The sequence below is a fragment of the Tenebrio molitor genome, chromosome 3 (genome assembly GCF_963966145.1).
Source record: "Tenebrio molitor chromosome 3, icTenMoli1.1, whole genome shotgun sequence".
Taxonomy (NCBI): domain Eukaryota; kingdom Metazoa; phylum Arthropoda; class Insecta; order Coleoptera; family Tenebrionidae; genus Tenebrio; species Tenebrio molitor.
Genome location: NC_091048.1, coordinates 22,822,079 through 22,845,931, shown reverse-complemented (window position 1 = coordinate 22,845,931; position 23,853 = coordinate 22,822,079). Strand labels below are relative to the sequence as shown.

The 23,853-nt window shown below is 34.2% G+C and overlaps 1 protein-coding gene across 2 annotated transcripts in view; it reads right to left on the bottom strand.

Moving 5' to 3' along the window:
- Positions 1-23,798, bottom strand: part of LOC138127258 (neurotrimin-like) — a 245,094-nt gene extending 221,296 nt beyond the window's left edge. The window contains exon 1 of one of the 2 annotated variants that reach the window (XM_069043175.1): positions 23,437-23,798. In XM_069043175.1, the coding sequence (XP_068899276.1) occupies positions 23,437-23,491 (55 nt within the window). In that variant the 5' untranslated portion in view covers positions 23,492-23,798. The remainder of the gene's footprint in view (positions 1-23,436) is intronic. The other variant, XM_069043176.1, reaches the window with a different exon arrangement.
- Between the last annotated feature and the right edge of the window lie 55 nt (positions 23,799-23,853).

The following is a 23,853-nucleotide window of genomic DNA, read 5'->3' as shown; positions in this document are numbered from 1 at the left end:
TGGCCGGAATTTAGGGCCGGCTTGGTCACTATAAATAAACATCCCGGCCATCTGGTCCGGGTTCGTCCTCGCCGGCGAAATTTACACGTTTCATTTGGTCTAATGGGCAGGAAGGGGGACTTCTTGCCTCGGAGAAAAAATACGCGCAAACAATGCTACCGGTATAATTGATCCGACGAGTTAACGCCTTGTGCTAATATTGACCCAAACACAAATCGCACACAAATCAAAATCTAATAATCGCACCCGACACGCCGATAAATATCTACGACCGGACCGAAGTCTGATCCGGTTCCGGAGACCGGAACGGACACAGGCAAGGAATTGCTGCAACTTCACTTTCGTTTCAAAATTTTAAAAATATATAAATTACATCATTTATTTATAACAACTTTATCTTGACATTATTTTTAGAGAAATTAATGGGTGTGGAATATACAGGCTGTTTGATGAAAAACGCCTCAACCCATAACTTTTTTATTTATTATGTACCCGATTTCAATGAACAAAAAAATCAAAGATATGGTTTTTCAAGCGCTACAAAACAGCCATAAAATGTTTTTTTTGGCGTTATCTTCAATAGTTAACGATTGTCATTTTTTTTTTTAAATGGACACATGTAGTTTTTTAGACTGAGTCTGGTAAGGTTTTTTTTTCTGAATCTAATGATGTATCGAAAGTTATCATTTGGTTCATAGCTAACTGAAAAAAAATAAAACATTTTTTTGTGGTTCAGCTTATTATAAAATTTTTAAAAGTGCCGTGAAAAACAATCGGAATACAAAGTACGATAAATGTCATCTAAACGTTAGCTTAGAAGTTTTCATCTGCTTTTTTAAACTTTTTTTATTTAAGTATAAAATAACATTGTCAGTCATAGCAGTCATTTGACTATTATTTTATGTTCGAGTGTAATAAAAATCGTAATTAGTCAAAAACAAAAAGTTAATAGAAAAAATAATAATAACAAAATTTTATTATTATTTATGTTTTCCAAGAAAATAATAATAAATCTCTTCAAGATTGCACATGAAAATTTTCAAACTCACACTTGACATTTGTTGCTATTTGTATTCCAATTGTTTTTCACGACACACTTGAAAATTTCCTAATAACCTGAACCACAATTAAAAATTGTTTTATTTTTTTTTCAGTCAGCTATGGACCAAACGATAACTTTTAATACATCGTTAGATTCAGAAAAAAAAACTTCATCAGACTGAGCCTAAAAAACTAGATGTGTCCATTTAAAAAAAAAAGTTGACTATCGTAAGCTACTGAAAATAACGCCAAAAAAATTTTTTTTATGGCTGCTTCGTAGCGCATGAAAAACCATATCTTCGGTTTTTTTGTTCATTGAAATCGGATAATAAATAAAAAAGTTATGGGTTGAGGCGTTTTTTATCAAACAGCCTGTACATACAGGGTTACCATTATTTATGGAACCTGCTCGGTCCTGCTAAAATGGTTTAGAACCTTGAAATTTTAAATACACTTAGGACTCATTAAAAGCTACTTATCAAATAAAAACAAAAACAAAATATCAAAAAATGTTCTAAGATTCTATCGAAGAAATTACCAAACCTATTACATATATCATTTAATTCTAATAAACAGAAGCTTTTTAAGGATACCCCATTTAACACATGTTCCCATTTCAAATAAATAAAATTGGCTTTGTATTTTGTAAACTTCTGAATAAAAAAAAATTAAACATTTGAAACGTAGCTTTCAATGAGTCCTAAGTCTACTTAAAATTTCAGGGTTCTAGCTTAAACCATTTTAGCAGGACGGAGCCGGTTCCAGATATAATCGCAACCCTGTATAATACCTAAGAAATACATGATCTCTTAAGGGTGAAAAGAGAAATCAAGACTTTTCAATATTAATTTGAAAACTATTTTTTTAATAACAATTTCCCTTAAGCATTCACTATTTTGTAAAAAATACACGGAATAATTTTTTCACCACGAAGTACTGGCTTCATGTAGAACTCGGAAAAAATATTTACAAAATTCTATGTCAAAAAATAAATTGACACTTAATTTTTGAGGTACAATTTTTTATGGTTGCTTTTAGTCGGCACGTTTTTAAAATACGCCCTTGTATATCAAATTTTATAAAATGTACGCCAATGCGACGTAACCTCTAGGAAATATGCTTTAAAACAAGGAAATCGCATTGGTGTACGTTTTATAAGACATGATATACAAGGGTGTATTTTAAAAATGTGCTGAAATTTTACCTATGAGGTTGTGGGACAACGTAGAAAACTAAAAGCAACTATAAAAAATTGTACCTCAAAAATTAAATGTCAATTTATATTTTGACATAGAATTTTTTAAATATTTTTTTTTAGTTCTACATGAAGCCAGTAGCTCGTGGTTAAAATTATTCCGTGTATTTCGATTACACCCTGTATATTTTTTAAAATGGGATTCTTACAATAAACATCCCCCGATTAATAATACTTTTAAGTAAAATTCTTCTCTTCACAAGTTTTTGATCATGGATTTACATAGGTTAAAAAAACACCTTCAAAGACTCTTTTATTTTTGACCTTTATCAGTTTAGAATATTTTATGTTATATTCGGATTAACAATGACAGGCATAACATTCAATTTTTTCATGTTCGATGATTTGAATAAAAGTTTTTATCCAAGTTCGGGTCCAAAATGTCTGCACGAGTTATCACAACAGTACAGTGTAATCGATAAATCGAAGGTTCTTGTCAGATAGAAGTTTTTTTTAACGTTACTCATATATAATTTAAAAGATCAATTCTTAAACTCCAATAAAAATATGTTACTGTAACAGTAAAAGTTTTAACGAATTCAGACTAAATATAATTATTATATATTTAACAATTCCACAACATTAATAAAACATCTAAATATTTGACATAAATAATATCTTGAAATCAAAGGGAAAAAATGAATATTTTTCCCTTTGCTTTTTTTCAACTTATAAACTTACAATTAAGTTGGTTGGTTTTAATTAGGAACACAGTCTAATACACTCACAGGCAGAAAAAGCGGAACACCATTATTATTTAAAAATATATCGTCGCGGTATGTGGTTGCTCTTTTTCAATCAGTCTCTTGAAACCTTCTAACAGCTCTGTGACGACTAGCAAGAGGAGCCTCAATAGCATTAGCTGCATAACGGAAACAACAACAGTCTTCAACCAAAGCTACTGCTCTGGCAATATTTACACCAGCTAGAGGCATTTTTTTACGTTCTGCACTTAAATTCGAAGTTAACAACAATAAAAAATTACAAAAGTTATAAAAATCTAACCAGGTTGCTTGATTATTATAAAAATAGTAAATTTAAGAAAAGAAGGTTTTTAAGCAAAAAAATTGTTTTTATGCGAAATTGCTAGTAAAATAGCCTATGCTAATGCTCAAAGTTATGTTTGCTATCATCGCCTCCTGGTCAAAATACATCAAAATAGGTATTATGAGAATAATTTGTTGTTGATTAATTAGTGTTCCGTTTTTTTTGCCGGTGAGTGTATTTTAGTAGGTAGTTTATGTTCAATTAAGTCATCCCATAAAAATGTCGATTTTTAATTGAAACCACTTATCAATTATGTCTTTCCCTTTAGTTTTTGTAACATAATTTTATTTGTCATACTTTCAAGCAAAAAATAAAGATACTCCTATCAATTTTCTCGGGATTCTCAAATTTTGATATTTGCCATTGTTTCACATAATTTTCAGAAATAAGTAAGTATATAAAAATTCGATGTAGTCAAATCTGGGTGGTGACGAGGTTAACAATTATGTCCCATCAAAACTCCTTCAATTTTGGTTGCGTTATCCAAATATGTGTCCTGCACTAGTCACAATACAGCTACTCTTTGGTGGTTAGCACAGATGAGTTTTCAAGCTCATAATTGGTGCGATTCTGTTTTAAAATTTACCAATATTGCTATATAACAATGTTGCAGTTGCTATGATACGAAGCTGTTGATTGGTTAGATCAATGCAAAATCAATATTGTTCAATAACAATCTTGCTAAATTTTGAAACAGAATCGCACTAAATGTCATAATGAATCATTTCTTCAATATTCCACCATAAAGAATGATCATTCTTTTTGAATGTTGACATTTAATTCGTTGTAAGTACAAAATATTACTGTGAAGGATTCATTTTCATTTTTGTCTATTTATTCATCTCATTTGGATACATTTCCGATCTTCTGAAGAATTTCGATCCACTGTAAAAGTAGAACTAAGTTTTCCAGTTCTTACAATTGCATTTTACTCCATCAGGGTTCTAAGAAGGTCGACATCAAACTTCCAAGATGGTCCAAGTTTGTATTCATCTTCGAAGCACAATTTCCCAATCGGAAACCTTAGAACCGTCGTTGACACGAACTTACATTTACAGTTCTCTCGTCGCAAGTTCTGCATAGTTTTTCCCCTACTGCACGAACTCTGCCTCCTTGACGAAACCCCCAAAGTAAAACATTCCAAATATGCTGTTTTGATACATCCATTACTCAATAACGCTAATTCAGTTAAAAAGCAATAAATCCCACTAAAATTGAACGTAATGAAATGACGGTTTAAGGCACTTTAACTTATATTCACAATCATCCTTCTACCCACTCCACAAATAATCTGCATTACTTATCAATTTTGTTGGTCAGAGTGCAAGACATCCCACAGAGAATCAAATTCTGCACTATTTATAGGATGTCTCTCAATCTCTCAACCAGATTTATTAACGCAGTAATACGCAATCCCTAATTTCTTTTAAGACATTACTTCATAATTGGAGTAGGTACATATTTCAAAAAAAAAATGAAAAAATATTTTTTTTAACTAAACAATGGCTTGAAAACACTTCCAAAATTACGATAAACCAAAGCTTTGTAAAAGAAAATATTTAGAAATTGTCAGGATACACATTCATTTCATCACCATCACAAGACAAGAAAAAGGATTGATAAGTGTCCACCAAAAATAAAAGAAGAATGGTAAAATTAATAACGAAGTAAAAATTAATTTCTTGTGACCCTGTCCTACCTTAAATATTCAAATGGAAACCAATTACAAGTTTGAATATTTATATTATGTAGATGTATGTATTTAAATGTGGAATCACCTTGTTTAATAAATAATACTTTGTTTACAAAGCGTGACAATTTGTTGTACTATATATTGTTCTTATACAGGGTGACTGACGAAAAACCTTTGACGCTGTATCTTACTTATTTTTTATGCGATTTGAATAAGTGACACATCAAATGAAATAGTTCGAAAAACACTTCATTATTATCTTATTCGATATTTTTTTCGACACCTATTTTTTGACAGACGATAGCCAACTTTTTTTTTTCAAATTACACTCTATATATTTTTTTATTCGTTCTTATAAAGAATCTTCTTCTGAATATTCGTACATTAAAAGAAAAAACAAAAAATGTATTTTAATTGAAAATCAAAAATCAAGTAATCAAATTTGTAAACAATACAAAATCTATTCTGATTGCTCAAAATTTCCAATGCTGTTGCAGACACTGTCGATACCTTCTACTTTTGCATTCAGTTAAAAATTTCGGGTTTTTTCCTGACATACTCGCACTACCCTTTTTTTAACTTTTTTGGGTACCTGGTGGGGTCAAATAAACATTGTCAAGAAAGTTTCCATTGAATATAAAGAAATCCAATGGATTCAAATCTGGGGATCTAGCGGGCCATCAAATAGCTCCATGAGCACCCATTCATTGTTCACCAACATAATTTAAATGATTTAAAAATACAAAATTCATGTGTGCATTATGTGGTATGGCGCCGTCCTGATGAAACACGACTCAATTCAACACTGCTAATGGTATCTCATCCAGAAAGTTGCTTATTTCGTTTGATAATAAATAATATGATATTTTGTTTGATTGAGACCACTATCAATAAAAAACGGACCCACTAGTCCATTCTATCTCCAAAAATGACACACCACACGTTAACCCTAAATCGTCTTTGGAAATTTTCTTCCACAGCAACATTATTATTATTATTATCATCAAACTGATTTGACAAATGAATATTCGGAGCTTACTTAGTCATTTCGAGCATTTAGAACAAACTTCTCTCTTGTTTATTTTGGTCACTTGATTTTTAAATTTTGTACATTTACTCTTTAATTTCTTGACTTTTGTTTAATGAATGGGTATAGTTCTTTGCATTTTTATATTCAGAAGACAAATCTCTACAATACTAAATAAAAAAAAATGTACAGTGCTATTTGAAAGAAAGAAGCTGATGTTCATCTGTCAAAAACTGGACCGAAGATTTTTTTTTTTAATTACATAGTTGGTAATGAAGTGTTTTCAAAATTATTTCATTTGATGTGTCACTTATTCAAATCGGATAAAAAATAAGCAAGATACAGCATCAAAGGTTTTTCGTCAGTCACCCTGTATTTGATTGGTAGGTATATCATCATTTTCTTTCTTGCCTGTTATCTTCCCTCAAAAAATTATACATATTTGAAATAAATCACACGTAATGTTATTTCCAATAATCTAAACGTTCAATAATTTTTAAATAAACTGTTTTCCGTTTGGGTCTATGATTATATTTTGACTTTTTGCTGACCCATGTAGGAAAGTGGAATAGTCGGTCGACCCACGCAGGTTTATCAATAGAACGAACGCGAGTAATGAAATATCCAAGAATGCGAACAACACTAAGAAGAACGTAATAGAGGTAGAAAATGGGATTTTAGGGGTGCTTTAACCCCTTGGATGGTTTCAGGTCAACAGTGCTTCAGTAATCGATACAATTACCGACACGAAAGGTGGTTAAAATCAGGACTCTGTCGCCTCGTCCCGCCGCCAGCCACGTGACGGATTCCACCCTCCCGATGGTGATTAAACGGTATTTGTCGGCGGTGCATTTTTAAAAGTGAGAGCGCGCACGCCCGCCCTTGACACTATTACCCTTCTGCATGTATAATGCTCCTCTGCATTATAAATAATTTTGTTGGTAAGCGGCGGCAGCAAAAAGGGGCAGGCGCAACTTGAGCCCGGTCATATATCGTCGAATGGAGGCAGTTTATAACCGAGTCTGACATTGGGCGGATGAGGCAAGTGCCGACCGATGGCACTTCCTTTGTCGTCATACGGGGTTACCCCAACAACCAACAACCGGCCCCGGCAGCGCGATGCGTGTCGCAGCTAGGACCGTCGCTGCTCGAACGTCAAGCGTCAAAATTAGAAAAACGGAAATTATTCATTTGTCCTTTGTTCCGGTGGACTCGCCCCGTACAAATCCTGGCCCTTTAATAAATGAGAGGGAGCGGATCGATCTAAGGCGATCACCTGCGCTTGATGCGTTCAGGTGAGGAAAGGTGGCGCTGCGACAGATGGCTCCTCTTAATTGATAACACGGTGGAATTGGTAGTGTAACGGAACGCGGTCGTAAATCTTAACATGGAGTTCGGTCGCAGGGGTTGTATTAACGCACCCCGCCAGGGACGGTCGCGTGGTGGGCCCTTAATGTCACTTATTTCGCCTCTAATTCACTACGTCTTCATCCGAAATTGCGTCATTCGCAAAAATTACTTTGCCGAACACACATTACGATATGTCAGAGTTCAATCGGGGAGAGAGCTCCGCCACAAATTGTAACTTTCCGGTTCGACTGGAGCTGAAAATCGGTTTGTTTTTTAAATGTCACTCAAATTAGATAGAAACATGATGGTTTTTATTGTAAAGGGCAGAGTCGCGGCCACGAAGGGATCAAAAATGTATAAGGACGTGATGCACCCTATCCACTAAACCGGTGTAAACGGGGATAATCAATAGGGCGGATGCTGGTCTCGATGTAAAGGTCAAACACCGCAAACAAATCCATTTTCAAATCTCGAACCGTATTCTTTGACAAACTGCTTTTCGAAATTCGGTACAGTCGAAAACGGGAAAAATATGACACGAAATTGCTCGTAAAATTACCAACGTGTAAACAGTCTGATGAATGACAAACGAAACAAAGATAAAGCCGCGAAATATACAAATGTATGCGTGGAAAGTTGGAAAAATTAAACTTTGTCGGAGCTTAATTGCAACAAATAATTTTAAATTCAAATAAAATTTTCAGGTTCCGGTCTGTTTAGCAATTTTGTTGGATATTAATGTAAATTTCCCTTACAACGCTCAATTAGAAGACTTCGGTCCTAACAGTTAATACAAAATTAATGTTATTACTGGAAAGTTGTAATCACAAAATTTTGTCTTGCGTGCGTTGCCCAAAAAATTTCAACACATTAAAATAAATTTTATCTTTGCAGTTTTGAATTTTTAATTTGGGAAAGGTGTTAATGAAACGAATATTCTTTTATTTAGTGGAAAAATTTGCCTCAGTAATCAACGGTCCAAGAAATATTCATAAATCATGGATCGAAACAAAAATATGTAAAAGCTGTTACTTCAAAAGAATAATTTTACATATTAAAAAATGAAAAATAAAGGTGGTACGAACCTTAACATTTATATCAAAATTGCAAGTGTTTTCTCTTGAAGATACTTGTCATTCTATTTTTCTTTATTTATGATTGGTCATATTTAAATTATTGTATAATAATTTTTCTATCCGTGTTTCTAACATAGAGGTAACGTGGGATCAAAAAAAATAAATAAATTAGAGTTGGCTGTGACCAAAAATTTCAGTTGGTAATTCGTTAAGATTTCAAATCTCAAAAGTTAGGTTAGTGATTTTGAGAACGTGGAAATCTTGATTTTCATAAAGGTGTCAATTATGTGTGACCTGTCGGTTGTAAAAAAAATTTCCTCACCTAGTGCAATGAAACAATGAGATTTAAAACTCCCGGGCCTTTATTCAACGGTGAGCACGCAACTTGTTTATAAATCGAAACTAGCGAATTACCGATCCAACGATCAATTTTCAAACGACCTTAGCAAAGTCCGGACATCAATTAAATTGCAATTATCAGTAATTACTTGCATTAATTCGGGAATTGTGACAGGCCTGTTTTTGAACATGTTGTTTTTCAGGTATGGAAAAACAAAATAATCAAGGCAAGTTGTTGGTACGAGTAAGTGCCTTGAAACTCCGGAAACTTTTGTTGAAATTCCTCAAAAACTCGAGGTGTCGAATAGGACTATTCGTCGTTCTCAAGTCTGCACTGCACAAATGCAAAATTTTTACTCTAAAGTGAACATATTGTAATAGCAAATTTTAATAGTCAATAATTAATAAAGACAGTTACTGTTGTAATGACATCTGATTACATTTGAATTAAATTTTTATGTGCTGCCAACTGAAACGTATTAATCACGGCCATCTCGATTTTTTTTTATTTTCGAACGCACAGTACTACATATAGGAAATTATACCGTGTGATCAACAATCAAAGAAGCCTTTGGAATTTGGAACGTGTGTCCGAATCTGGACAATCAGATGCTCTGGATGCACGGAAGTATTTTTGATTGTCTGTTTCAATTTAAAACTCTTACGTCAAACACGTTGTATATTTCTGAGAATTATTAAATGTCACCACCAGCCAGAATTTTTTAACTAAAATTAAAAAAACGAGTGTTTTCAAGTACAACCAACTCACCCAAAACTCGATCAGAGTTTCAGTGCCTAGATAATTTAAGTATGAAATTAACTTTCTGTCTTGAGAACAACTCACGAACTGTTTCTCTACCTGTTTTAAAAAGAAAATTTTCGACCCCTCTTTCTTATTGAAATTTGAGAACTCTACTACATCAAGTTTGTAATCCCACATTTGACTCGTTTGTAATTGCTTTATACCGCAGAAAGTTTTACACATTCGACTCCTACAGCGCCATTTGCCGCCCAACTACCAAAAATTTTTCTTGCCCTCTAATTGCGATAAAGTTTTAATTAATGCTGAAACTAAAATCTCTTTTCGAGACAATTATACTGTAAGTACGGTTGTGCTACAAATAAATAGATGAGATCGATGAAATGTTCTTAGTATCTCCAAGGTACTGAGGGTTCCACTTCGGTAATTTGAAGCAGCTCGCTGCAGGCATTTTCTGCAACTAACATCCAACTGCTGAATCATTGAGTTACTGTTAATTAAAGCGAACATTTCGTCTAATTTAACCAAACATATATCTCTTGTAATAAGTTATGCCCTCTAACACATTTCCACAAAAACCATTGTACGGTAATGGGAGTTTTTCCTCTTCCCCAAAGAGTAAAGGTTGTTCTAGGACATTTTTGTTCAACGCATTTTATAAAAAATATTAAAGATATACGATCAGTAAGCAAGAGAGTGAAGCAGTAATGTAATTTTTTTCCAAAATTACATAATAATATTACTATATTTTACATATTTCACAGTAACATAAGGGATTACATGAACAAACAACTCACGTAAAATTGCGTTACGAAATTTCTTTCGATCGTTTTTTTTTTGAGAAACCTACGAAATTCTAGAAAGGCTGAATTTCTTGTGATATTTTTTAATGTTAAATAAAAATTTAAAATCTCATATTGTAATCTTGTACAATCTGAACAATATGAAAAGAAATAATAATAATAAGCAAATTTTATTTAATTAATCTTATTTATTGTTTATACATGTGTTTACACAGCATTTTTCTAATGCTGATGGCACTCTCCCTCCTACAGTGAGTTTCCCTTTTCGGTAAGGGATCGTAGTCACGACAAAACATTATCATGTAATTTATAAAGGGATAAAAAATAACAAGCGGTGATCCAGCCCGGCCCAGATTTTTTTCAAAAGGGGCGTATTAAACGACTACCGATGCACGCTCACGGACCATTTAGAGAATTAATTCCTGTGGAATTACTTGAGCCAAAATTATTATTGTGGGGACTTAATAGAGCCCTGATAAATCACGCCGATCTTCTGCCCTCGTCGTTTTTTTTCGTCTGGAAATTACCCATGTTTTCGTGTTGTCGACGTGTAATGTTATGCAGGAATGGTCTTTTTGCAGAAACGATTTAATGATGCACGACGTTACTTTTTGCGAATGAGTAGGTGGCCCATCTGAAAACTCGTCAACATCTCTTTTACATTTATATCTATAAAAGTTTTAGTAGGTCTGGATAATCCGATTTCGCCGCCGTGCAGTTAATTTTTCCTGTTCGGATCCTAACGAAAAGCGACACTTTTCCTTCTACGGCCAATAAAACCCGACTCATAATGTGTATCATTTATTTTTTAAGTGCGTTCTTCCCGGAGATGCGTACTTCTCGTTTCGGATGATGATGTTTTATTCAATTATGTGAAATAAGGATTATGAAAACGGGCGATTTAATCACTGGAAGAGTGATATTACGGGCTCGGTTTTTGACTAACGAGAAAACAAAATATTTGGGCGAGCCACTTTGCCGATGTGGATGGAAAAATGCCTCCGGTTACCAAGTAATCCCGCAAAAAACGTATGTGGTAGAAATGTAAGAAAAATATCCGGTTGAAAAATTTCCAGCAAATTTTTAATTACAGGTAAATGGAAAATATGGCTTTTTTCTTTCCAAAAAATCACAAACACACTGCACAGGCGCAAAATAAGATAAAAAACATTTAAGGACTTGCAGTTACATTTGCTTATTGCTTAAATATTATTTTTTTTAAATAAATTCCAATAATCATCAATAGTGGATTTTCATTCAAATCAATTGTGTAGTAACAAATGTTACTTTTTTGCGTGATTGTACTCTATTTGCTTGTTTACCATGTCTGTTTTCAAGACGGTAAGCTCTGTTTACTCGTTGCTAACGATAAACTCGGCGGTAAGTAATTTTTGGTGTTCTAGAACGGTAAGTAAAGTTTATTCAAAATTAATCGATTATTATAATAATCATAATATTATAATAACATAATATGTATACTATTTTTCGTCTTCATTTACAAACATATTTATGTCATAAAAAATTACTTCATTTTAAAAAATAGATGGTGTTCAAACAATTTTCAAATTTCTGAAAGATGTTGAGAACGTCACTTCAAGTTCTTGTCATTTGAAACGCGCTACATTAACAGATCTTAAAATCAAACAATATAGTTGCTTAAAATGCCTAATCTTTGAAGCTCAATATTTCGCAGAAAAAATATACAAAAGTATGTTGTATTTTATTTTTGACGACAAATTATTATTATTACCTAATAGAGGGGACAAAAATGTATAGGCGAGGCTCACATCGTCGAGCGACTTTTGTACGACACGCAGTATCCTAAAATGTGAAAACAAATATATGCAACACCTGTTGATCTACAATTGATCACAGGAAAGAATCGAGTTTTCACTCCAGTACACTTAGTCTACAAGAACTACACTCAACTACTTTTTTTTGAAAGTAATCACTAAAGATTCTCTTAGAGTCTAACGGATAACAAAATGTTGGCATTTTTAGTGGTTCAAATAAGGAAATAAGTTTATCGAATTAATTGTAACAATTTTGTGTATTTTTCAAAATCCGTAATGTGATTGAAGCCTACGAATTATGAAACCTTACAGACCGCGTCGCTCCTCTTAGAGCTAATTTTGCGTTTATATCATTTTGTCTTAGCGCCCCCGAACTTGCCACGCTACACGCAATTAACCCACACCATCCCCTTTAACGGAGATATAAATTTCCGACAAGCACCCAGTACAAATTTAGTTTGGATATTTTCTGGATGGTGGATGCCGAGACGTTCTGAATTAGTGGCGAATGCGTCGCGTTCGCCTGCCCTTCTGGTAAATATTTAAGCTGGTGTTGTAGTAAAGCTGGCGAGCTTTCACGCGCCATTATCGGAATAACGGGACGCATGAGTTGGTCGTGACGTCACGACGCCTGTCCCATTGCTAATTCAACAACACTATGTCCCAATTTAAAATTTGAAGTGGTTGTTGCAGCCTTTACAGCCCACACAGTCGAAAAACGCGGTAAGTAGCGCCACCCACAGCAACTCGCATGCTTTTTTGATGAGGGAGGCCAGGATGGGCTCTATTTGCGTCCCGCCACCGTGAATTTTTCAGTTTTATTTCGGTTTCGTCAGCCGATCCGGAACCGGCAACTGTCTAAAGGAAACCGAGCTTTCGGTCACCGGGAAATTGTCTCATACTAAGAAATTGACCACTTGCTGTTGAACATACACAACACTCGATACATATTGTACTACTGACGCAACACCTTCAAATTTGTTTTTTGAATCTACATATCCTTAAAACTTTTAATCGCAAAATTTACAAAAAAAAACCTCCCTAGTTTTCTTCAATAGAAAATTTATTAAGTCTCATATCTGCGCTTAAATATTTATGAAAGAATATGGAATCGCTTAACAGGTTAAATGTTTTCTGATTACAGTTTTTAGAATTACAAGTAGAGTTTTTACATTAAATAAATATTAAATATTTATTCTAACCTAATAGGTACGTTGTGCGTTTTTAGATGTGTGTGTGATTACATAAGTGACCACGCATAAATAGAATAATTTCACTAAAATTATTTAAAATTGCTTACTGATAAACGTAAATATGTACAAATTATCACTGAATATAAATGACTCACATTTAAAAATGTTAACTTGCTATTGATTGAAAGATACCCTTGCTTGTAAGACAATTTTAAATTTCAAAATGAAACGTTATTACACTAAAATGATAATGATCATATATGTATACAATATCTGAACACGTTTTAAGTAAAATTTAAACAATTATTTGAGTTCATATGTAAACAGGTAATAAAACAGAAAGATTTAATCGACATGCAACATGCACATACATTGAAAACATATACACTTTGGGTGTGTAGGTACTTTAGTTGAACAAAAAATGTAATTATTTTTACTGTTTTTCGTGGAACATTAAAACCCAATTTCATCAGCTAAAATAATACGAGTATAAAAATCGGCATATGCTCGTTCGACAGAAATATACAATTTGTTTTAACTGTAAAAGCTATATTACTATTTTTAAGGATTCCGTTTAATTTAAACGTTGTTTCCCTGACCTGATGTGTACATGAAATTGGTAACCTAGGTCTCTTTTAAAACTTTGCAAAATCCAATACACGCTGTAAAAATGTCTGATTATGTGAAAAGTTTTACATCTTTTATTTAGGAGTTCTAGACCCATTTTCTGCGCAGAATATAGCCCAAGGGAGTCCGTTTCGGCTCAGCGACGCGAGGGTCGCGGGTTCGATTCCGACCCAGGGCAAAATTTAAAAAAAAAAGTCTATATTCTGTCTCGTGATTCGGAAGTCACGTTAAGCCATTGGTCCCGATCTATTGAGTTGGTCATCATGCCCCTCATAGATTTGTAAACCAGTCCCAGACTGTGTAACAAATTTTTATAATATTAATTGAGTAAAGTGATTTAAAGGCAAACAGTATTTATTGTTCCTGATATTAGCAAAACAATATCTTTAATTGACAGCATACTATTTGAATTTGGTTGATATTTCTACAAAAATGTCTCGCCAGAGCAACTCTTTAGCGATGTGGATTTCTTGTAAGATTTGGCAATATGGATGAAACTTGGATGTATTACTTAAATCTAAAAGTAAGAGTAGAAGGAAATTTTTCGCAATTAACTAGGCAGGAAAATTTACGATCTGATTTGTTTTAGGATTTTCACTATTCAGTATATCTATTTTGTATTTGTTTTAATCAGCTTTCTAATTGCGCCTTCGTCAATTGTGTCCCTCACATTCCACGTTCCTATTTTAATCATATCTTTCTTCGCTCTTTTCTGCGATTTCTTACCTCTTCACTATTTTCTATGTTTTTTTTTTTTTAACTTCTGTTTCCGCCAATTCATATCTCCGCCCGCAACTTTTGATCTATTATTAATTATCTATTCCGTTTAGCTCTCTCTCATGTCCTTTTCTTTGCCACTGCCATCTTTTCCTTCATTCGTCTTTTTTCTATTCTTTGGGGTTTTCTGTTGCTCTAATTTGTTTGTTACTGTTCTTTTTTTGTCTTCCATCCCCATTTGCAAAATACTCTGTTCCATATTCTTTACCCTCAATAATTATTTTTTTGTGTTTTAACACTGTTTTGAGTCCTTCTTGTTTTGCTTACTATGAGTGTGGTATACTCCCCATCGGCAACAGGAAAGAACACGTCTACGGGTCTACGCGGTAAAAAGTAGAATAGCCCGCAAAAATGTGTTTATATCATTGACAATTTCAACAACAGTTTATAATAATTGAAAACACTTGTACTGAAACTTCATTGACATTGACAGTTGTAATTCTGTAAACATCATATGCATAGGATTACTACCGGCGGGAATTAATCTGCAAGGCTACAATGGTTTCCTAAATAACGTGAAACAATTGAGATGGGGAGTTTAGTTTTTTCACCGCTTTATATTTTGGAACTAGAATTTGAAAACCTGCAATCTATCAGTGTACGGAGTATATCAGTTGTTTTCTTCCCTGTTGCACATTTTTGGAATAATATTCCGTGATCCATATTTTTAAAAATTTCTAATTTATTATACCTTGCTCTCGGTTTTATTAGGATTGGTCTTTTTTTCCTTGCTTGCAATTTTTCTATTGATTCTAACTGGTCTTCTCTTTCTTGATCTGCTACTCCTTGTATTATTAAATTGTTTCTCCTTATTTCCTTTTCTACCATTTCAGTCTTTCGTCTTGTTCTTTTATTTTTCGTTCTAGTCGCTCATTCTCTTGTCTCAGATATTTCATTTCTTCTGCATCCTTCTCAATTTTCTTATCGGCCGTTGTAATTTTAGCATCTATCTGACAGAACGTATTTCTTATTTCTTCCACTACATCGTTCTCGCCTGGCTTTATCCAGCTCGTTGTTTCTGCTTTTCTTTGCTTATTGAAGCCCCCCTGTATGTGTCACCTTCGAAAGCAGGTGTATATACAGTGACGTTTTTAAAAATAGACCAAGAGCGCGAAGACGACCCTGCCGGTTCGATACCTCGGAGAGAGAATCCCAGGCTGTATTTTTCTACTTCTAAATCTCACTTTAATCTCAGTGCTTTCGTGGAAATCTTTACATTCTTTTACTTTCAGCACTCTTATGTGTCTTAGGAGTCCACTCTGTTGGTTAGTTTACTCACAATTCCCCACTATTTGAAGTTTATTGCGGAGTAAAATTTAACCAACTTTATTACAAAACACACGTCACAGAACAAAAAAATACAAGAAAAATTTATACATATATTCTTTCTAAACCATTAGTTACTCAGATATAAAGAGCCTTGTCCCTCCTATTGTTTCCGCTAACGTCATTTACTACGCAAGCAAGCAGTACTACGAATTGTTTTTTGCAAGAAAACAGGTTTTTTTACAACAAACAAACGAGAGTTTGTCTTGTTTTCTTGGTGCTACTTTAATAGTTTTTACGTTAAATTAATGATCGAAGTGCGAGGTCATGTGTCTGAAGGAAATGTGAAAGAAAGCATCTCAACTAAAAAGACATTTGCATTTGTAAAAGAGAGAAACCAGCCTGCTTGATCACATTTTTGTTTGAAAGCTAAATACATAATGTAGGAAAAAGAAAGCTGCAGCCAGTTATACAACTTTAGGGAGGTCTATATTTATATTCTTAGATACGACAAGAACAACATACCTAACAGTTATTACATCAATATAGTTATTTACGAACCAAGTGCGGGAAGACGATGTTCCCGCATGAGCGCATTTTTTAAAGCACGAGTGACGAAGGAGCGAGTGCCTTTAATTAATGCGCGAATGAACGGAAGATGTCTTCACGCAAGTGGTTCGTACAATATTTTTTGTACGAAAATTAAATTAAATTTTTTGTTTTAATACATTAAACATAAACGACCATAAAACCAAGTAGGCAGTGATCTTTGGTTATTGGAAACAATTGCTTCAGTTGATATTTCAATTTTTGCAATAATTTGTGAATTTTGTAGGAACAATTTTCAACGATTATAAATCTTTCCGTAATTTTTTAATGGAGGAAAACCCAGGGAAGTTGTATTTTATAAACTAAATTTTATTATTATCAAGACAGATTTTTTTTTAATGCCTCAAAGAGCCAGTGTTTTTTGCAATTTTTACATTCGAGTCGATCGGAAAACACTCGTTTCGGAGCGAGCGTTGGGTGTTGGAAGCGTTGCTTTCAAGGCTATGAGTACAAAAAGTAATTTTTCATGGTCGAGAGCAAAAGTCAGTTTCTAAGATATTGATTACTCCCTAATAAAAATTTCCCTAAGGACTTTTCGTTATGAATCAAATAAAAAGAAGTTTTACATGTTTATTAAACCTATAATTTCAAAATTTGAACCACCGTGTTGAATAGAAAAATCTTCGACATCTTTCTTTTAGTATAAGGTAACTTGTATATGTATAAATTTTCGCCGTTCTCAATAATTTTAAAATTAATATATTTTTTTAAATTTTTTACTCTTATTTAGATCTTGAAAAAATCGAGAGAGAATGTCACAATACAAATTACACCTCAGCAAAAATCATGCCCTTCTCTCCCAAGATAATATATAATATACACTTTTCAGAATTCAATAAAAATGAAAATTAATACTGGATACTATCGGTATATGTTTATATGGAAATATTTTCGTACTTTGAGATAATATAAGAAATATTCTTTTATAGTGTCATAGAAACATATCGTGTTTTTCTATTGCGTTATTATTATTACTGGAGGTCGCCCAGCGGTCGAAATTCGACCGTTTTCATTAAAGTTTTAAGTTTGAAAGTGACTGAGGTTTTTTTTATCAAAGAGTATACCTCTATAATTATCGCATATAATTTTTTTAAATTTTGTTCTATTACGTTAGCTGCGAGCGTTTACAAATACGTCATTATGCACTAATTTTCGAGTTATTTGAAAAATACGAGCGATAGGGAAAATGAGGTATAGTTTGGCTATGCCATATTTAAAAAACAATAACGCGTTTTTTGACGTCATTTAAACAAGTTGTACGTCACAGGATGGCATTTTTCAAAATAAAATCGACCCGTCGGAGCGATTTTCCAAAAAACATCACATAACGCTGCAATGAATTTTCTTCCAAACTTTGTGTTCACACTGTAGATAATTAAAATCCTCCGTGCGCGCAATTTGCTTAAAAAGGGGTACAAAGGTTTTCCTTCACGTATTTTTTTAGTTTACAAGAGGAAAAAAAAATTATTTTTGATTTTACGCAAAAACTTCAAAGGAAACCCCCATTTCTATAATTAAAAAGTCTTTTTCAACACAGAGGAAGACTTAACATAAAAATCAAAGAAAATGCAGAAAAGATATTTTCCTTTCTTTTGAAAAAATCAAATGATAATTGAATATAAAACTATTCTATTAACTATGTGCCGTTTTCTGTACATAATTCAACCCTGTATCCAAGTTTAAGCTTCTGAACACCCATGCCTGATACATAACTGTTGGGAAATTTTTTATTAAATTTTGTAATTGTGTGACAAAAACCGGTCCAACATTGGATTAAATAAATTCTTTGTTCTAAAGACAACATTTCGAAACAGTAATAAGTTGTTTGTCAAAAAACCAGGCCAATTGTAATAAAATTTTTAACAAAAAATGTTAATTTAAGAATACAGTGTATCAATACTGAGATTTTAATAACGGAAATGGGGGTTTCAGATGAAGCAAAAAATGTTATTCCTCTGAAGTTTTTACGTAAAATCAAAAATAAAAAATTTGTTCCTCTTGTAAACTCAATCCGGGGACATACTGTATAGATTAACTAGATGAAAATATTTTTTTTTCTTGTGTTCAGTACTACCGTGCGATCAACAATTACTTATATAAGGGGCGGCTGTGACTTTGACAGTGTCCGATTTTTTGTATCATTGCTAACTCAGTTAACAAACGTCAAACAACTGTCACTATTAACCAAATTTTAACGCAAAGATGGTTTTTACTTCAGAACATAAAAGATTCATCATCAAACCTTACTTTCGTAATGGTGTTTTCAATAATGGAGAATGGACATACAGGGCTGTTGCCTATTGCGGCAAAAATTTCCAAAATTCAATTGAAACAGGTATATGCAAAAAAAAATACAAAGCATCTGAACGTCTAAACCTCAAGTAGATTTGGACATGCGTTCAAAATCTCAAAGGCTTCTTTGATCTAAATCATTGATTGCACGGTATTTTATAGGAGAATGTACGAGTACATCTTCTTGGTTGAAATCCTTTCTTCAAACAATTATAATTCACGACGCTTCTTCTATAATAAAATAAAATCATATTTTTAATTACAACTCAAGCTAATTTTCGTAATTTCACTTTTGATGTGGTTTTAATTTTCTGTATTATTAAAGCGAATATTTTTTATTATTACTCCAGTAAGTATTTTGTTTATGCAGACAGATCCAACTGAAACTTTTCTTAATTATTTTAAACTTGTCTCGAACAGGCGACGTCCCCGAAAAACCGTCCCCGAGCCTCCGCCCTCACCGTATAACTAGTTTAAACGGGAAACGGGATTTAAACTGGAACTGAACAATCGTCCCCGAGTAACACAATCGGCCGACAATTCTTTTTAACAACATAATAGCTGCATGGAGAAAGCGTAATTAGATAAGTTAGACCCGAGCTAAACCAAACGAGATTATCCTCGGTTAGGTTTTCTTACGGGCCCTCTCCGGTGCAAAGGCAAATGTATTCAGCGAGATCCGGGATGTCAACTCGAATTATGATTTAGTCGAAATTTTTCGCCTAGACTTGTTTAGACATGTCACTCCTCGTTAGAGTCGTCGCATTCGGAAAACCTGATGATGTAGTACCGGGAAACGGCGCTTCGTTGTTTTCCCGCGTGCGTCGCGTGACAGACGTCGGGGGTGGCGTGTCCGCCGAAATTAACCAAATAAAGCCGTCGAAACGGATCGATGGGGTCTTTTCTATGGTCCGATTTGTTTGAAGGGGGCTTAATCTCGATCAGACGACGAGGGTCCTAACAGCCTTCTCTCTTCTGTCACTCACCGTTGACGGTGGCCGTGAAAGAATAACGACAACGTTTAACCCGTATTCGTTCCGGGCTGGCCAATTGTCCGGACCCGACGACGAATCCGGGAGAGCGACGACACCGGGATTATTTAAAAATTCGAAAAGAAGTACATTTCAGAGAATGAAATTTTTTTATCGCGTCATATTTTTTTCAGGTCTAATTTGTTTGATCTGGGCGGAAGAAACACAAACGAGTGGCAACACTAATTTAACTTTTTTCGTTATAAGGAAGTCTATCTGTCGAAATAGATAAATAACGGAAGCTGACGAAAAACTAAAAGGATTCTACCACGTCCCACGGGTCATCCTAACGATATTTATCAAAGGATAAGAGAAGGAAATAAGAGGAAACTTTAAAGAATTACAACCGGAAACAAACAACACTAAGAAACTTCCTGTCACCCCCTTAAAGCTCGAGGGAAAAAATGATTTTGTCGAGGAGTTGGCGGAATAAATAAGGAAAATCGCAAATACAATATTTTCATAAGCAAAAAACATAACAATAAATCTGTTATGTAAATCCTAGCGGAAAACAGAATCTGAAGACCATTCATTATAAGTTTCGGAGATAAAAAACAGCCGACGACTCCGAATAGATTTCACCCTTTTACGAAGTTTTCCGATGTAGTGGGCTCACTAATTAAGAGTCCGCATTCCATGTCTTCGTAATAAAGATTTTAATTAGTCTTTACAGAAAGAAAAAAATTAGAATTTTAAAAATATGTTTTTGAACGACTCACTTAGAGTGCTCTTTCACCCCTTTTCCACGATCAGGCCAGTCATTTTCCTGTAAGCTTGGTGGTTATTGAAGCTTGAAATATTTTTAATATTCTTGAGAAACTTTCCCAATTATACGTAATGAAAATTTTATCAACAAGCATTCAAAGATTAAATTACTAAAATAATTAGACTTCCAACACTTCTTTTAATAATGGAAGCACGCCCACTTTTCATGAATCTTAATTTCGGTTTACCCATTCAGACGTTGCTGTTCGCTGTTTGGCACTTTCAAATTTACAATTTCAATTTTATTCTTACACATGCAACTTCAAAGCGAATTCGAGTTGGGGAATGTCGAGAGGTTTAATCGATTCCACTGAAACGTGAAATAACACTTAACATAATTACAACTTTACCCAAGAAAAAATGTTTCCTTAACAGTCGTAATAGAAAAATGTTCGTAATGCTGGTGGAGGAAAACAAGAATAAGTAAAGTGGTCGGACGGGTCGCTTCAATTTATTTTTAAATGACAAATGAGGCAGCTTTTACTCGTACTATAAAATTCACTACTAATTAATACTTCCACCTCGTGCTAGTTTTTTCTCTTTGTTTAACAAAACCAATTTTTCAAACTTAAATCAATCAAGTATCACAAAACTTTACACTTTACTTAAACCAATAAATGTGACATTAATTTCAAACTCTTTTAATGCTAATTAATAAACTTCAAATTTCACATCACACTTTGCAATTAAAAAAGTTGCATGTCCTTTCTGTCTAGTTTTGCATTAATTAGTTAGCTACAAGTTTTGAATCAGTTATTATAAGCAACGGAAGCCCCTCCAGTATTTTTTTACTTTATTATAAAATAAAAAGTTTACGAGGAAGTCAATTCTCAAAGAGTTGCTCCTTTTAAAAATCCACCCGGCAAAATAATTGCATTGTTTTGTACATAAAAGTAAAATAATTAACTTCCTGGAACATTATTACAGTACACTTTGTAGTTGTTTAAAATAAGCCTTCGAATTCTCTCTCTATTTGAATTGACAGTTTGTTAATTAACTTTTTCCTACATACTAATTTCCATTTAGTTTTCTACTCCCAACCCGCTGCGGAGCTTTATAACTCGAAAGCAATATGTACCAACTCTTCAATTTTCTGACAGTGAATTTTGTATCAAAGACACTAATCCACTAGGTTACTAAAAAATTTCGGTCGTCTACATTTTCATGAATTTCAAATATTATCTGGTTAATAAAATCTGCGTAAGCTACATGTGATCGCATGTACGCATTTCTTGTGTGGTGAATTTTCAGATTTTGTCCAGAAAAATATATTTAATCAGCATCGTGTTAGAGTGTTAAATTTTAAACGGAAGAACTTTAAATGTATTTAGTTAAGTATAAAAAAGCAAATAGGGTTTTTGAAAAATCTGATACGTTAAAAATGTTAAAAATGTTTAAAATATGAAATGAAAACTTGTGTGGAACAATATGAATATTTAATAGCCTTGATTTTCTTAAAAAACTAGTTTAAAAACACGTCAAATACCAATTCGGGTCAAGTCGAACGATTTTAATGGTCAGAGTAAATAAATAATAAAAAGAATGTATTAAAGTCAGGTAACGGTGACGTCATCATGCGGGAGAACAAGACGAAATCTAATCTTTGAGCTAATTCCGAAATAAATGGGAAAAGGATGAAATTAGGGAATGGAAAGAGATCAGAAAAACGAGTTTCAAAATAAAAGAAAAATAAAATCCGATTCGAGCTAATAATGAAATAAGAGCGAAGAAAAGGCTCGTAAATCTCGGTTAAAATCGAAGATAAAAGAAAGAATGTTTATTAATTCGATAAAGGAACCAGATTGGTCGCAGGAGGAAGCCCTGCGGCCGTCCAATCTCGAGGTCCGATCGAAAACACGCCAGCCACAGCCGCCTGAATAATTCGGGTGACAGTCCAGCAGAGCGAAGACAACAGGACCAAGACAAAAAGAAATAGGCCCGCACCTCGAGGAAATTATATTCCGGTCACAAAGGTTTGAGCGACGTTTCTATTTATAAAAAAAAATAGCGTAGGATGACATTTTAATAAGTTATGTTAGGCTAAAAGGACGGCTCTCTTTATCTTAGAGCCAAACTTATATCAGAAGTTAGGTTGGCAAAATGGAAATGTCACAATAAATTACGTTGTTTGTCGGGCCGAGGGCGACTCTGATAGAGAGAAATTTCGAATATTTACGGACCGAATAAATAACGGAAATTATGTCCGGGTTTCGGGAGCGAACCCTTATTACGCAACACACACGCATCCAATTTGTTCTTCGCTCGTGTGTGTCAAATCGAAATTCTCCACAAGACCGGAGGATTGTTGCGCCAATAACCGGATAAATATTTATGGGTGAGATTAACAAAAACCGGAGTCGACTTGGTGGGTCGTTTGTTCATCCTGCCAGATAAAAATCTAAAGTGGATGGATGAAAAGGACGAGCCGGCGATGTAATAGTTGCTTATCTGATTATCTGGCGTCGGCCGAGTCCGGGACGTCGCGCTTCCGGTGATCACTTATTTGATTTTCTAATTAAACCGGAATTGACTCGTACCGGTGGCGAGTCCGGGTACGAAAAAATCGAGCAAATATTTGCCGGCCTTAAAAGGATACGAGATACACGCCGCACGCAACGGACTTTTCTGTTCCTTGTGGCGGCGCTTGTTTGCTCTCGCGCCCCCGATTTTTCGAATAAACCTTGTGGCTCACCTGAACTAGTAGCGGCACATAACAAACATAGATTAAAAATCCTCACGGCCATCATTCGCTGCTAATCAAACAAAAATCAACTACAACTCCGGCTGTTCCATCACTGTTGACACACTCACATCCTCCACTGGACACCACGTCAAAGTTAATTTTTTTTCCAATTTGAAAATTATCTATTTTCCGTGTGCCAAATTGGTTGTGGTTTTGTGCGTTTGTTTCCGGGAAGTGTCTATTACATCGTACCGGAGAGAGAGATGTTACGTGAGAGCGCGGTCAGTTGCGGAAGAGCACAAGGGACATTGTAAAGCGCGGCAGGATCCTAGAGTAGTGCGGGAATCCTGCAAACTGAGTGGAACGCCACCCTCGCACCGACGGAGACCCCCCGAAATAACGTGGCACAGGCGCGCCGTCCTCGAT